The sequence below is a fragment of the Petromyzon marinus genome, chromosome 3 (genome assembly GCF_048934315.1).
Source record: "Petromyzon marinus isolate PM22_M1 ecotype Great Lakes invasive population chromosome 3, UKy_Petmar_22M1.pri1.0, whole genome shotgun sequence".
Classification (NCBI taxonomy): Eukaryota; Metazoa; Chordata; class Hyperoartia; order Petromyzontiformes; family Petromyzontidae; genus Petromyzon; species Petromyzon marinus.
In genome coordinates this window covers 20513415-20529840 of record NC_133669.1, presented here as the reverse complement: position 1 = coordinate 20529840, position 16426 = coordinate 20513415, and the positions used below count along the sequence as shown (strand labels likewise).

At 46.2% G+C, this 16426-nt stretch overlaps 1 protein-coding gene across 5 annotated transcripts in view; it reads left to right on the top strand.

Moving 5' to 3' along the window:
• The first annotated feature begins 1027 nt into the window (after positions 1–1027).
• Positions 1028–16426, top strand: part of LOC142905647 (CCR4-NOT transcription complex subunit 3-like) — a 36085-nt gene continuing 20686 nt past the window's right edge. For 4 of the 5 annotated variants that reach the window (XM_076052487.1, XM_076052477.1, XM_076052483.1 and 1 more), the window contains exons 1-3: positions 1028–1136; positions 9210–9282; positions 15782–15849. In XM_076052487.1, coding sequence (XP_075908602.1) covers positions 9258–9282; positions 15782–15849 — 93 coding nt within the window. In that variant the 5' untranslated portion in view covers positions 1028–1136; positions 9210–9257. The remainder of the gene's footprint in view (positions 1137–9209; positions 9283–15781; positions 15850–16426) is intronic. The other variant, XM_076052474.1, reaches the window with a different exon arrangement.

The following is a 16426-nucleotide window of genomic DNA, read 5'->3' as shown; positions in this document are numbered from 1 at the left end:
CTTGGAAGCGATTGAAGTACCCCACAACTTTACCCCACCACGCGCGCTCTGCCCCAATCGGCTAACTTACAGTGTACCCATACCAGAATCTGAATCTTTAAGAAAATTGCACCGTTGGTATGGTTAAAACAGGTGCAACGCACCGGCGATACATGTTTATACCAGATCTGGTCTTGGTGACACACGTCCCGTCAGCTCCAGTTCTTGGTTCGGGAAGAAATCAATCACAAACCACGTTCCAAAAATCTTGGATCAAATTTATCCGAGGTCCCACAAAGCATCATCTGGCCACGGTAAGCAATTACGGCCTGGGTCCACATATCGAGATCCGAATGGGATCCAGATCCGCGTTTAGCTCGTGATTCTGGTTTGAAACAGGTACGTATACTGAAAGAGTGCAGTTCTTAGTCTCACAGATCCAGTGCGGGTTCCAATCCTGGTCCAGATCCCACAAACGCAGGTCCAGATCACGTCTGAATCCAGTCCAGGTTTCAATTCCGAACTCGGGCCCACATCCACGTCCGGACTATATCATGATCCAGGTCATGTTCCAGTCCCGGACTTAGTCCCGCAAATCCAGGTCCGGATCACTTCTGAATCCATTCCAGGTTGCAATCCCGAACTCGGTCCCACGTATCCAGGTCCGGACCAGGTCATGATCCAGTTAATGCTCCAGTCCCTGAACTTAGTCCCGCAAAATCCAGGTCCGGATCAGGTCAGAATCCAGTCCGGGTTCCAGACACGGTCCGAGTCCCAAAACCGCATCACTACTTCTCACCCCCCCCCTCCCCCGTCTTCTCCCGCCGCTATTCACTATTCTTCCGCCTCCGGAAAGTAGTCCCGACCCACACAAACCCTTCTCCCGTACAGGAAGCGCCAGCTCCGCGCTGTCGCTGGCGACGGCGACTCCGGGAGGTATCGGAGTCGCGTCGACGTCGCCCGGAGCGGCGGTCGCGTCGAGTTTCGCGTTACCGCGAGAACGGAACGCGACCTTTTTTTGAGGGGCGGAGGGTGCAGTGGATGGGGGTCGGGGTGAAGGGGAGGTGAGGGGGGGGCGGCGGTGTATCCCTCCGCGCAACAAAAGGTGATGCGGCTCGGGACGCCATCTTGGATCTGTAGCATTAGGGATGCGATTGGTAAGAATATTATTATTTTTTTTATTCAATAAAGACGCGATTGCGATTATTCTTACACATTCCGCGTGTGTGCACGCAACGTTTTAAATCACTGCGGTGTCTGTGTGTGCGTGTATATATATAACGGCGGTTTTTAAAAAAAAATTATTCACGCGGGCTAACTCGGGGTCTCGGGGCTTTTTGCAAGACTCTCACGCACAGACGCACAGAACAGTTTTATTTTTTTTGTGCGTAAAATTATCGCGTGCATATATATACACACACACGGCGGCGGCGGCGACGGCGGGGGAATTCACGCCTCGCGTTCTGTTATAGATTTTGCAAGGGGGTAATTTTGTTGTTGGCGGCGTGGGTGTATATATTGTTTGTTACGTGTTAAATATATATCATGGCCCCTCAGCGTGAGGTTGGCGGTGGCGGCGGTTGGCGCGGAGTTGACGGTGGTGGTGGAGGAGGTGGTGGTGGAGGTGGTGGTGGAGGAGGTTGTGGAGGTGGAGGAGGTGGTGGTGGTGGTTGCTGCGTTTCTTTTCGTGTTCACCTGGGCGCGCGCTCGCAAGCGTTGGGAGGTGGGGGGGGAGAGAGCGCGTGCGCGTGAACTTGGCACATGAACCTCTGATACACGGGGGGGGGGAGGGTGAGACATAGGTGTGTTGTGTGTCGGACGTAGGTGTGTGTGTGTGAGGGCAGGTGTATGTGTGGCAGGTGTGTGTCAGTCATAGGTGTGTTGTGTGTGTGTGTCGGACAGGTGTGTGTGCGTGTCAGACAGGTATGTGTCGGACATAGGTGTGTGTGTGTGTGTCAGACAGGTGTGTGTGTCAGACATAGGTGTGTGTCAGGTGTGTGTGGGAAACACGTGTGTGTGTCAGACATGGGTGTGTGTGTGTAAGGCATATATGTGTGTGTGTCTAACATTGTGTGTCAGACATAGGTGTGTGTGACAGATGTGTGTGTTTGTGAGAGGTGTGTTTGTGTGAAACAGGTGTGTGTATGTGAGGTATAGGTGTGTGTATGTGAGGTATAGGTGTGCGTGTGTATGTGAGGTATAGGTGTGTGTGTGTCTGTGAGGTATAGGTGTGTGTATGTGAGGTGTAGGTGTGTTTGTTGATGAGGTATAGGTAGGTGTGTGTATGTGAGGTACAGGTGTGTGTGAGGTACAGGTGTGTGTGTGAGGTACAGGTTTGTGTGTGTGTGAGGTATAGGTGTGTGTGTGAGGTACAGGTGTGTGTGTGAGGTACAGGTGTGTATATGTGAGGTATAGGTGTGTGTATGTGCGGTATAGGTGTGTGTGTGTGTGTGAGGTACAGGTCTGTGTGTATGTGAGGCACAGGTCTGTGTATGTGAGGTATAGGTGTGTGTATGGGAGGTATAGGTGTGTGTATGTGGGGTATAGGTGTGTGTGTATGTGAGGTATAGGTGTGTGTGTATGTGAGGTACAGGTCTGTGTGTATGTGAGGTACAGGTCTGTGTGTATGTGAGGTATAGGTGTGTGTATGTGAGGTATAGGTGTGTGTATGTGAGGTACAGGTCTGTGTGTATGTGAGGTATAGGTGTGTGTGTGTATGTGAGGTATAGGTGTGTGTGTGTATGTGAGGTACAGGTCTGTGTGTATGTGAGGTATAGGTGTGTGTGAGGTATAGGTGTGTGTGTATGTGAGGTATAGGTGTGTGTATGTGAGGTATAGGTGTGTGTATGTGAGGTATAGGTGTGTGTGTGTATGTGAGGTATAGGTGTGTGTATGTGAGGTATAGGTGTGTATGTGAGGTATAGGTGTGTGTATGTGAGGTATAGGTATGTGTATGTGAGGTATAGGTGTGTATATGTGAGGTATAGGTGTGTGTATGTGAGGTATAGGTGTGTGTGTATGTGAGGTATAGGTGTGTATGTGCGGTATAGGTGTGTGTGTGTGTGTGTGTATGTGAGGTACAGGTCTGTGTGTATGTGAGGTATAGGTGTGTGTATGTGAGGTATAGGTGTGTGTATGTGAGGTATAGGTGTGTATGTGAGGTATAGGTGTGTGTGTATTTGAGGTACAGGTCTGTGTGTATGTGAGGTACAGGTGTGTGTGTGAGGTATAGGTGTGTGTGTGTGTGAGGTATAGGTGTGTGTATGTGAGGTACAGGTGTGTGTGTGAGGTATAGGTCTGTGTATGTGAGGTATAGGTGTGTGTGTATGAGGTATAGGTGTGTGTATGTGAGGTATAGGTGTGTGTATGTGAGGTATAGGTGTGTGCATGTGAGGTATAGGTGTGTGCATGTGAGGTATAGGTGTGTGCATGTGAGGTATAGGTGTGTGCATGTGAGGTATAGGTGTGTGCATGTGAGGTATAGGTGTGTGTATGTGAGGTACAGGTGTGTGTGCGTGTGTGAGGTATAGGTGTGTGTATGTGAGGTATAGGTGTGTGTATGTTAGGTACAGGTGTGTGTGTGAGAGGTATAGGTGTGTATATGTGAGGTATAGGTGTGTGTATGTTAGGTACAGGTGTGTGTGTGTGAGGTACAGGTGTGTGTGTGAGGTATAGGTGTGTATATGTGAGGTATAGGTGTGTGTGAGAGGTATTGGTGTGTGTGTGAGGTATAGGTGTGTGTGTGTATGTGAGGTATAGGTGTGTGTATGTGAGGTATAGGTGTGTTTGTATGTGAGGTATAGGTGTGTGTGTGTGAGAGGTGTGTGTGTATTAAGTCGACTCAGCCTCACATGAGTACCTGTGCGGTTCTGTAAACATCTCCACGAGGGAGACAAAGGCGACCGGGCGTGTAGCTATCCACCCACTCCTTCGTGTGCTGTACCGACCTTCATAGCTGCTCACTAACAGCACTTGCCCCAACAGTTTGTTCAGGCTATAGTGGGGGGGACTTTGTCTTTATCTTTGATGTGTCAGAGATGTCTGAGACATAGTTGAGTGTGTGTCAGACATCGGTGTGTGTGTGTTTGACAGGTTTATGTGAGTGGTGTATGTGACAAAGGTATATATTGTGTGAGAAAGATGTGAGTGAGAGGTGTGTGTGGGGGTTTGTATGAGAGTTATGTACGTCAGAAGGAGGTACAGTGAGGGGAAAAAAGTATTTGATCCCCTGCTGATTTTGTACGTTTGCCCACTGACAAAAAAATAATCAGTCTATAATTTTAATGGTAGGTTTATTTGGACAGTGAGAGACAGAATAGCAACAAAAAATCCAGAAAAACGACTGTCAAAAATGTTATAAATTGATTTGCATTTTAATGAGGGAAATAAGTATTTGTCCCCCTCTCAATCAGAAAGATTTCTGGCTCCCAGGTGTCTTTTTTACAGGTAACGAGCTGACATTAGGAACACACTCTTAAAGGGAGTGCTCCTAATCTCAGCTTGTTACCTGTATAAAATACACCTTTCCACAGAAGAAATCAATCAATCAGATTCCAAACTCTCCACCATGGCCAAGACCAAAGAGCTCTCCAAAGATGTCAGGGACAAGATTGTAGACCTACACAATGCTGGAATGGGCTACAAGACCATTGCCAAGCAGCTTGGTGAGAAGGTGACAACAGTTGGTGCGATTATTCGCAAATGGAAGAAACACAAAAGAACTGTCAATCTCCCTCGGCCTGGGGCTTCATGCAAGATCTCACCTCTTGGAGTTGCAATGATCATGAGAACGGTGAGGAATCAGCCCAGAACTACACGGGAGGATATTGTCAATGATCTCAAGGTAGTTGGGACCATAGTCACCAATAAAACAATTGGTAACACACTACGCCGTGAAGGACTGAAATCCTGCAGCACCCGCAAGGTCCCCCTGCTCAAGAAAGCACATATACATACCCGTCTGAAGTTTGCCAATGAACATCTGAATCAGGGGCGGGGCCAGGATTTCAGGCCGGGGTGACATTCAACAAATTTAAATTTCAAGAATGATTAGAGAGTCAGGCTGTTGAACTGGACGCCATCGGTTGGTGACACACTCTGACAATGCAGTTGCACGGAGTCCGCCAGACCGAGTGTCGTACACTTACACGCAGAATGTCACCCCTGTCACCCCCCCTGGCTCCGCCCCTGATCTGAATGATTCAGAGGACAACTGGGTGAAAGTGTTGTGGTCAGATGAGACCAAAATGGAGCTCTTTGGCATCAACTCAACTCGCGGTGTTTGAAGGAGGAGGGATGCTGCCTTTGACCCCAAGAACACCATCCCAACCGTCAAACATGGAGGTGGAAACATTATGCTTTGGGGGTGTTTTTCTGCTAAGGGGACAGGACAACTTCACCGCATCAAAGGGACATTGAATGGGGCCATGTACCGTCAAATCTTGGGTGAGAACCTCCTTCCCTCAGCCAGGGCATTGAAAATGGGTCATGGATGGGTATTCCAGCATGACAATGACCCAAAACACGCGGCCAAGGCAACAAAGGAGTGGCTCAAGAAGAAGCACATTAAGGTCCTGGAGTGGCCTAGCCAGTCTCCAGAAAATCTGTGGAGGGAGCTGAAGGTTCGAGTTGCCAAATGTCAGCCTCGAAACCTTAATGACTTGGAGAAGATCTGCAAAGAGGAGTGGGACAAAATCCCTCCTGAGATGTGTGCAAACCTGGTGGCCAACTACAAGAAACGTCTGGCCTCTGTGATTGCCAACAAGGGTTTTGCCACCAAGTACTAAGTCATGTTTTGCAGAGGGGTCAAATACTTATTTCCCTCATTAAAATGCAAATCAATTTATAACATTTTTGACATGCGTTTTTCTGGATTTTTTTGTTGTTATTCTGTCTCCCACTGTTCAAATAAACCTAGCATTAAAATTATAGACTGATCATATCTTTGTCAGTGGACAAACTTACAAAATCAGCAGGGGACCAAATACTTTTTCCCTCACTGTAAGTGCAAGTTTCAAGTTTATTTTACGAGGTGAGAACTGACGATACCAGAATAGTCCTCCTTTACAAGTTACCTGAAGCATTGGTCTGCCTGTAAGTGGGTGATGATTGTTATGCATGATCCCAAATTGACACAGAAAGGTGGTGTTTGAGAGAGGTATGAGGTAGGGGTGTGAAAGAGAGGGATAGTGGTGGTGTGAGAGGTGGGTGTGTCAAGTAAGATTTTGTTGTAGGTGTTTGTATCAGGACTGTGTGTCAGGTGTATATCTGTGTGTGTGTGTGTTGGATATTGGGGTGTGCGGTATGTTTTGGTTTGTGTGAAGTGCATATACACGACGGTGATAAGGGATTGATATGCGTGTAATAATAGTGTGTCCATGTGTCAGCTACACGTTTTCTATTTGTCAGGTGTCTCGGATAGAGAGTGCACATCATGTATGTGCATGCACGTAGGCTATCGCGACCAATGTTATCCATATTAAAGGTTTTTGGGTTAGATCGTGTAAATATATATGTGTTCTTAAACCCGCCACCACCCGACAGCCAAATAGTAAGGTTTTTCACGTCAACAAGACGTGTCAATCTGCTGCTATACTCTTTGATTCTTTCGGTAAATTAAGTTTTTTCTTGCTGTGGTTGTCCCACCTGATGACGATTGCTTGTGTTGCGATCGAAACGTTGTGATCTATTATTATTTTTCTACCTACGTGACTTTACCGAAAGAACCAAAAAGTATGGATTCCTGCAGTCACGAAAGCTTCAAATCAAATTTGTTACGAGTTCAGCACACCGATGTTGTTGGAGATAGTAAACCCACAAACATTTACAATTCGAGTACGACGTCAAATAAAATTTGTTACGAGTTCAGCACACCGATGTTGTTGGAGAGTAAACCCACAAACATTTACAATTCGAGTACGACGTCAAATCAAATTTGTTACGAGTTCAGCACACCGATGTTGTTGGAGAGTAAACCCACAAACATTTACAATTCGAGTACGACGTTTCGCCAGTCATTACAACTAGCATCATCAATCGGACATCCAGAGTTGTGGAGAAATCCTCCTAACAAGAACAACTATGGCTATCTGCCTGATGATGCTAGTTGTAATTATTGGCAAAACGTCGTATTCGAATTGTAAATGTTTGTGGGTTTACTCTCCAACACACGTGTGCTGAACTGGTAACGAATTGGCATGTTTTGTTTATGTGACAAGCCTTACTAATTGGCTGTGTCAGGTGGTGCCTGGTTTACTGACGCATTTATATTGACGCGATCTAACCCAAAAACATCTTATGGATGTATGTGCATGATATATTCTTGTATGTCTGCGATAGGATAGTGAATGTCACGTGTGTGTGTGTGTAGTAGATGGATCCATGTTAAATGCTTGGGTATGTGTGCCATATGTGTTTTGGGTTTGTGTACGTGCATAAGGTTACGTTTGTGTGCGCATTGGCCCAAGTGTGTTATGTGGTTTTCAGGTGTACGCGTGCGTACGTTTGGAGTGTACATTTGTGTGTGATGGGCATTGATGTACATGTGTTTGTTTGCACGTGATAGGCCCATGCATGCGTTTTGTGTGAGCATCTGTAATGTGTATACATGTGCACATGACCAGCCCTTTTGTCAATCCACTTCTGGATGAGGGCCTCTCCACGCACTGCTGGTCGTCGGGGTTATTAGCAAACACCTAACCACGCTGGTCAGTGTGAGTTGGTAAAGGTGGATAGCATGGATGGTGGATCATACTGCAGTACAACATTGCATATTGCTGCGCTGCCCTCTGCTGACAACATATCTCTGCAGCAGCCTCCTATCGCTCATCCAAGCACTATCCAGGCTCTGTACCGGTTTTGCTTCTCTAATCAGGTGCATTGTGGGTAATTTGTTGATAATTCTTACGAGCACATGCTTTATTTCGAAAAGATTGCAAAAGCGGGCATTGGTAGATATGACAGATGCAGTGATGTGAACGGAAAGGAAATTAACATTCGCCTGTACCAATTTGTGCGACTTTCAACTAATTTTTTGACTGTTTGATGCAAACAAACACTTTTTACGGCATGCAGTTTTCTAAAAACACTTTCATGTGTACAGTGTGCACCTATGTCGTATATAATACGTTTTAAACAAACGGCATAGGGCCCGCAAGGAATCGTTTAATTTCAACGCCAGTCATGCAGTCTGTGAATTAATTTTGCCCGACAAACATCTTGATCCCAGCTTTTAAAAGCTATTTGACCTAATAGGATGAACATCTGCTGTCTTTATGCTTGGGTCGCTTTACAAAGCCTTCATCCCTGTTGGGCCTTGTGCTTTTTTTTGCACACTGTGAATTTAAAAGTAAATTAAACTATTGTTTTTATTTGAGCAGTTACGGCCCACTGAGCAACACGCTCTTTTTTTCGGACGAGAGCTAGCAGACAAATTCTCTAAAACGGATGTCACAAAAATTGGGGAAAACAGGAGGAACCGGAGAAAAATCCACAGGGAGAGAGACGCGCAAACTCCAAATATACAGGCGCCAGGGTTAGGATCAAACCCACAACCTTCTGTATACCTGGCCGGGTAGTTAACATCTCGCCACCGTGTTAACAGCCTGCCGCACTAGCTTTTTACCCTTGTTATGATATATATTTTGAACATTTGTATGTGTGTTGAGCCGAATAGAAAATATACTGTGAAATGTGCATGCTATCGTTAGATCTCGTAACCTAAGCTGGATTTGAACCTGGATAAAACACGGACGGGTGGTCAAATAACCCGCATGACCCACACGGGCTTGGTGAATCCTTCATCCAGCAGTGGGCTGACAAAGGGGTGTGTGTACATATACATTTCTATTGTGTGTTCGTAATGGCACATGAGATAAACCTTCTTGGCTGATTGTTCGCTCCTGCATACCTTTAAATTTTTGATGCTACGGCCGGGCCGTTGCGATAACCGTACACTTGTTTCCCTGCACATCACTGCCATTGGTGCAGCTGACCGACCGCCGTGCGCTGTGTAGACCGGCCGGAACGCTCACGTCTCGCTCGCGGTGAGCCTGTGTGTTATGTACTGTACGCACGTTGAACTTCTTTCGCACCGTACGAAGCCGACCCCGCTAAACGGAGGGGCCTGGCCGCGACCCACGCCATTCCACGGTGTTTCCACGCTGTGCCGCGCGGCATGTACCCCTCGCTGACAAAGGGCGTGGGCGGGTTTTGCGCGCGCTCTCTCACAGTAGGTGGAGTATGGTGCGGAGCAGCGCGAGATCGTGACGTGAGCAGCGATGGCTGACAAGCGGAAATTGCAAGGTAAGTTGGCGCGACCGCACAACTTTCGAACGGACAGCGTCGTCGTTCGAGCCGGGGTGGGGGGGGTGGTGGTGGTTCACGCCAGTCATCGGCGTGTACGTGACAGAGCCATCTTTGACGCTGTGAGATGGCAAGTAGCAGGCAGTACGGTAAATAGGTATCTCTGAGATACTATTTAAGTATTGGATTTTTAGTGGTGTTTACCTCTATACGTGTCGATTTTTTTCCAGGTACCTCAGTTTTCCTTGTGCAAAGAAAAACCTCTCTGAGCTGTTTAATCTCAGCACAAGCAGGACCCTCCGTAAAAGTCTCGCGGACCGGCGTGGTGATCATACTCCACCGCGCCGGTCAATGCAGGTTGTTGAAGGGGTTTCCACTTTGTACGTAGCCAACCGTGCTCATTGGACCGGGTCTGGTGTCACTCGCCACATCACCACCAAGCACGCACACATGCCCCAACCCCCCTTCCCCAACTTGGATATAAACCATGGTCATAATTATTGCTACTAATTCTTTCTGCACTTCACAGTGTTACAGGGAACAAATGCCCCCCCCACAATTATTTGCGATAAGCACAGATGGCATGTACAGTGTATGCCTAGTAGCATGAACCGTGCATCACTGCACTCAACGTTTCTGATTTGGGCGTCCTGTTATTCTGACACATTTACAAGGATGTTTTAAAAACAGAAGTTGCTGCTGACGGGAGAGCAGCTGGCGAAAGCACAAGCCTCGCGCCTTGAGAATTTTGCGCGCGCGTAAAACACAGACAATGATCCCCCGTGTAGCCTTAACAGACTGTTGGGCCAAGTGCTGTTTGCAAGTAGCACCTAATGAAGGTCGGCCGGCACGGCACGGCGCACGAGGGGGTTGGTGGCCAGCACCATGCCTGGCCGCCTTTGTCTCCCAAGTGGCGATGTTTACACACCATGCACCAGGTGCTCATTTGAGGCTAAGTCGACTTAGGGGAGGCTCAGGACCCATTCAGATAATCGTCACTGGTGTTGGCCATGAACAGGACACATACACACATGAAATACGTACACCCTAATGCAGCTTTTCTCTTCCTGGAGTACATCGGAGCGCTGTGTGTCTTGTAAGCTGTCATCACCAGCCCAAAGGGGGCACAGAGAAATCCCTCGCTCTCGCGTCATATATGGCAGACATTGCCCCCTTCTTATCGCTCTCTAAGATTTCTGAACCTCTTGTGAACGTTCAAGGAACAACAATGTTTGTGTTTATGTGAAATTCCTCACGGATTCATTTCGAGGTGTTTTTTTAAAATCAACTTCCCGACATCTGCGCTACATCTATCAGCTGGTGTACTACTGCTCTCTTGAGTATATTTCATCTCAAGGGCTGAATTGTTGTTGGGTCAAGATGATATGTCTTATTTTATTTAAGTGGTATGTTCCTGGAAAATAAAACGTAATCTTAATTCTGTCGGTCTGTGCACATTCACGCTTAACTTGCGTAAAAGTTGCATTTCATTTATCACGGTAAACTTCACTGTGTCCAGACACGTTTTTGCAAACACCCGTCGCCCCCACTGATGTCCTCTTCTCCCCCCCCCCCCCAATGTGTGCAGATACTACTGACTATTGTATGTAGGGTATCTCGGCATATATGCCTACAAAATAAATTAAATTTTTTGGGGGGTGGCGGGTGGGCGGGGGAAGTAAAAAAATAATTTGGGGGTCGACAATTTTTGGAAACCTGTTGAATCAACTTTTTACTCCCACACTTGGGGGGGGGGGGTCCAGTTTCTCTAACTTTTTGATACAGGCCTTCTGAGAGGCTCTTGTAATTTAGTTGACAGACAAACGGAACGCTGGGATTTTAAAATAGATTGGGATGTTTGGCCAAGTTATTCTCAATTTTGTTTTCATGCTTTATGTGTACCAGATTATGTTCTGATTTTCCTGCATTTTTTGTCTTCCTTGAATTGGATGTTTGTCTGATTAGGCTCTTCCACCTGGTTATTAATATGGGGATTCATTATTTATCTCCATTTAAGTATGTGTTAAATCAGTTCTAAACACGTTTACCATTAATTAACATGCTTCATATGTAAGAAAAACCTTCGAGAAAAGTTGCACAAAGAGAAAAAAAGCACATCAGATTGAATTCGTCATAATCAAAATTAATAGTTTCTTGTAACCATATTCATATACATTGTAGCAAATTGTCAATGTATGAGCCATTGCTAAATGATCGCAGCACTCAAGTTGGGTGAGTTTCATTTTGTGGGATATTTTTTTTCAGCCTGTACGTCTGAAGTGTTCTGTGTGCCTGTCAGTTATGTGAGCGTCGTATTGGCAAGTTCCAACCCTGTGGTTTGGGATAAGTGTTAGCGTTGCGCGTGCGGTTTATTCGTATGTGTTCAGATCAAGTTGTGCGTGTATGTGTGCGAGGAGTGGTAGTGTAGCGGTTAGCACGCCGCGCTACAAACCTGGCAACCCAAGTTCAATTCGCAACCACGGGTACCATCATTGGCAAGTGACATCTGAACGTCATACAGAAGTGCTAAGAGAGCAGCACCCAGAAGGGGATCACGGAACACGGCCAACACCAGTGGCAATTATGTTAACCGGTCTTGGGCCTCCCCTAGGTCGACTCGGCCTCAAATGATTGTGATGTGATGTGTGAACATCGTCACTCGGGGGACAAAGGCGGCCGGGCATGGTTGCTGGCTACCCACCCCCTCGTGTACCGTGCCAGCCTTCATAGTTGCTCGCTTACAGCGCTTTCTCCAACAGTCTGTTAAGGCTATACGGGGGATCTTTGTCTTTTTGTGTTTATGCATGCGCACAGAGTTGGCAAATTAAAATCGTGCGGGTTGTGTTTAGGTCACTTGCTTCTCATGTCTTGGAAGCGCTGCCTGTGTGGTTTGTCCGTACACGTCGGGGTTAAGTTGCCAAGCGTGCGTCACACGTTGCTGACGTTGGACTGCCTGCTGTGGGTGGCCCGCAACAACGTCCCTTGTGTGTCTGCTACGTGTACCGGCTGGAGGTTTATGTTGGGTTAAGCTATGTGTGTCTTGTTTGTGAGTGTTGGTTGTACGGCATTGGGTTGGTTTGTGCTTCTGAGCAACAACCATAGTTTGTGCGTTGCCGTAGCTGAACTGTCCCTTCGTCGTCTGAACTGCAAAGTTATTCCTCATAGGCAATAACTGACCGTTATTTAATCATTGTTTATAATAGTAATATGGAAATAATTTTGGCTTGTAGTCTGCAGTATAGTGTTGCAACAAGTTGTATGTATGTTGAACTTCTTTCGCACCGTACGTAGCGAAACCATGATGAATATAATCGGAGGTGCGTGTGAAGGACAACAAACTGTATACAGAACGCAGTTCTAAAAAAGTGATAAAGTTTACTTGCTGATTAATCAGTGTCCTTTATTTAACAAGGTGAGAGCCCATTGAGTGTTGTTATATTTTTGATAGAGGAGACCGAGAAAACCATGGGGTCACAAGGATACACATATTAACAGTTAATTATATTATAATATAGTACTCCACACTGAATCCTACAATTTTGCTTTTGCGTAGAATCATAATACAACTATATTTATATTGTTTACCGAGTTGTACATGTGCTATTATTCTCAGGGTTGGATTAAGAGTAAACACATTTCAACACATAATACACACCTCGCTGTGTACGCCTAAATAAATCATGTAAGTGTGAAACGATGTATATAGCACAGTGAGGAGTGGAAGGGAGAAAGATTGGCATAAGCAAAGTCAGAAATTCTCAGCAAGGGGCAAGATTGTTTTCAGACCAAAGATTTACCTTGGAAAAAGAAGCAACTTTCCATTGTGTATAGACTTAATACGTAGCCTCAGGACTATAGGATGCTCCAGAAAGTAAGATGCACCACAGATTTGTGCCCTATTGTAAATAAAGTTTTATCATTATGGTTTTTACCTCTACCTTTTGCTTTAAAATACCGGGCCGGGAGTGGGCAGCAGGGGAGGGGAAGGAGTATCTTATAATATGGAGAATTGGGTCATAATGGCATTTGTGATTTCCCCCCCCCCCCCCCAATTTGTTTTGGGGAGGAAATCAAATGACCCCAGAAACATCTACGCGTATGAGGGCATTACAGGGCAAAGGGTCAAATACAACGCTGAAGAAAATAAATAAGGCTATTTCTGGCGTAGGTCATTTGGGTTCAAAGTCAATGCATATATTATCAGAGCATGTTTGTTTGCATGTTTTGCCACAAGTACGTGTGGTCAATGCAGACGTAATAGGTATCTATTTGGTGTTTGAACATCAAACGCCTACTTTTTTTTATTGCCAGAAAGGCTGAACCCTATCTGATTTTTTTCCCTCCATAATTTTGATACTGCACTGGAAAAAAGGTCGCATAGATATCAACGTCCCATACAGATGGGTTAAGGAACGCACCACCAGGCTCCTGCTCATCTAGCAGGCCAATATCAGTCTCACAAAACTATTGTTACCTACCACCACTTGCCACGCTTGGCTTAAGAATATGAAAATACACTCAATGGTACGATGGCGGCACGCGGGGAGAGAGAGGGAAAGAGAGAGAGAGAGAAAGGATGTTGGTGTTTGCTGAAGTTAAAGGGAAAGGGAGTAGGTGATAAAAATCACGAGATCAGAGGAATGTTCGCAATTACTAAGCAATGCACAGACGTTTTGAAATGCATTACGCAGCAGTCACGTGATGCGAAGCAGGTGCACAACCCATCCCTCTGGTCAGTAAGAAAAACGAATCCCCCTTTTCATAAATATAACCACACACATAATAGTATTTCCGGCTGACAGTAATTTTCCTGCCGTGTTTTTTTAAAGACCCAATTCCTTCCCTTGCTCCCTCCATACCTCCCTCCTCTCCTGGCCTGGCCACCCCGGATGGCTGGATTTGTGGCAATCGGTACAGGCAGTTGCGTAGGCGATGCTTTCGGATAAATCACCCTTCATTAACGTGCCGCCACAGGCGGAGCTGTAAATCTCACTGCGGGGCTGCGTGGTGTTAAAAGAGCCATTTGTATAGAAGGCCAATGAGTGGGGTGAGTTGCACACATTGCAGCCCCCCACACACACATACCCATTTCACAGGTCTCCCAACAACCAACCCGTCGAATGCCAGATCCGACACATTGTATGTATGCATGTCTGTTGAACTTTTTTTGCACAATTATGCAGCCAACCGTGCTAATTGAAGGTGTGGGGGAAGGACGACATAATACACTCGAAAAGCAGTTATAACGAAATGCGTTTTTATTTTAGATTTGAGAGTACATAGCTCCACAGTGGCTTCCTAATATCGGAAGGAAGAGCGTTCCAGACGGCCGCAGAAGCGCATCTAAAAGCGCGCGTTGCGATGACCATCATTGTTCAACCGTTAGCCAAAAGCCGTTGTAAGGATGAAAAGCCGCTCTATGAACCATCTGGCAGTGCCGCACGCCTTGATGTGAACGACTCGGAGGTCACCTTGGTGAATCATGCAAGGATGACAGCCCAGAGTCACATGCTTGTCAGGAGCTGTGGCATGGATGTGAGGAAAAATGTGTTAGAATTCAAACTGTCGGTTTGATTCTACAGTTTGTTCTACTGTAACGCGTGTTTTCATAACACGATTTGGATATAACGCGATTTGAGTGAATGGAACTACGTCGCGCAAGTAGGAATGAGCGGTTGTACGGCTGCCTCGGCCTAGCATCATCACACAAGGCGGGATGCTGCTGGATGCTTCTGGATGCTACCCATGCGCCTCAGTCTTCTTTCTGCATACGCATCTCACGTGTTATCGCGAACTGTGTTTCATGAGAAGAGGTTTTCTCCTTTTTTCTGGCAACAAAACAGCTCTGTTAAGATGTTAAAACACCAAACTGAAACCTTTTACAAGGAATCATGTCTGCATTAGCCACAATACTTGTGGTCAGAATGCAAACAAAAGACATACCCTGATAATATATGCATTGTCTTTGAATCTGATTGGTCCACACTAGAGACAGCTTTCTTTTGAGCCTAGTCTCAAAACGGTGTTAGACCAGAGGACGCAAAAAAGGTATACTATGCATTTTGGCATCCTCTGGTCTACTACCGTTTTGAGACTAGGCCCCGAGTGTTGATAAGAGGTCACTTGAGATTTGTGAAAATGTTCCGTGATCGCCTTCTGGGTGCTGTTCTCTTCGCACTTCTGTTTGAGGTTCAGATGTCACTTGCCACTGATGGTACCCGTGGTTGCGAATCGAACACGGGCCGCCAGGTTCACAGTGCGGCGAAACTTAATCGCACTGACACACGCAGCATATGCTTGTCAAAATAATAATAATAATAATAATTTCTCCCACGTCTGATACGATGTATATATATTTTAGCCAGTCCATGCATCATTGTTAGATGCCTACCATGCATGAATACTTCCGCGAAATATATACCAATTTTAAACCGTAGCTCACTCGTTTGCCATCTTGCCAAACGAAATAAGCTACGTGTTCACCTCGTGCTGGGTGCAGGAGAGATAGAGCGCTGTCTCAAAAAGGTGTGCGAGGGCGTGGAGATGTTTGAAGACATCTGGCAGAAGGTAAAGCTCTGCCCCTACATCTTCCCCTCAACACACGGGGGTCCGCATCACCCACATCCGCACCTTTTTGAGGTTCCGTACGTATGTGTGTGTGTATGTTGAACTTCTTTCGCACCGTGCTTGTCGGGGAGGGGGTTTGATGCGGGGGGTATTGATCCTACGGCCCGTGGGCTGAATACGGCCCACTACTAAATCGCCCGCAGTCACATGAGGCCTACAACCTTAGTACTACCCATCAATCCAAGCAGCTTGGCTGCACTTATCAAGGTACTAGAGGGGAATATTTTCTACCCCACAAACACTGTCTTATTAATTTTAGAGTGCAGCCACTTTTTTAAAGGTGCCTCTTGCGGTGACAGAAGTGACTTGGGATGTGTTAATGTGTGACCCTTGGCAAAAAAAAAGAGGTTCTCCTTATGAAGGAAAACACAGAAACAAACAGCTGGGTGTAATGTAGACATTGATCTTAAGATGCTTTGTTTGTGAATTAAAAAAAAACCTGTAAAGCTATGGCCAGACACGCTGCTGTCGCTTTGATGTCACTGAGGTGTGACGATGTTGCTACGGCTCGCCCGAC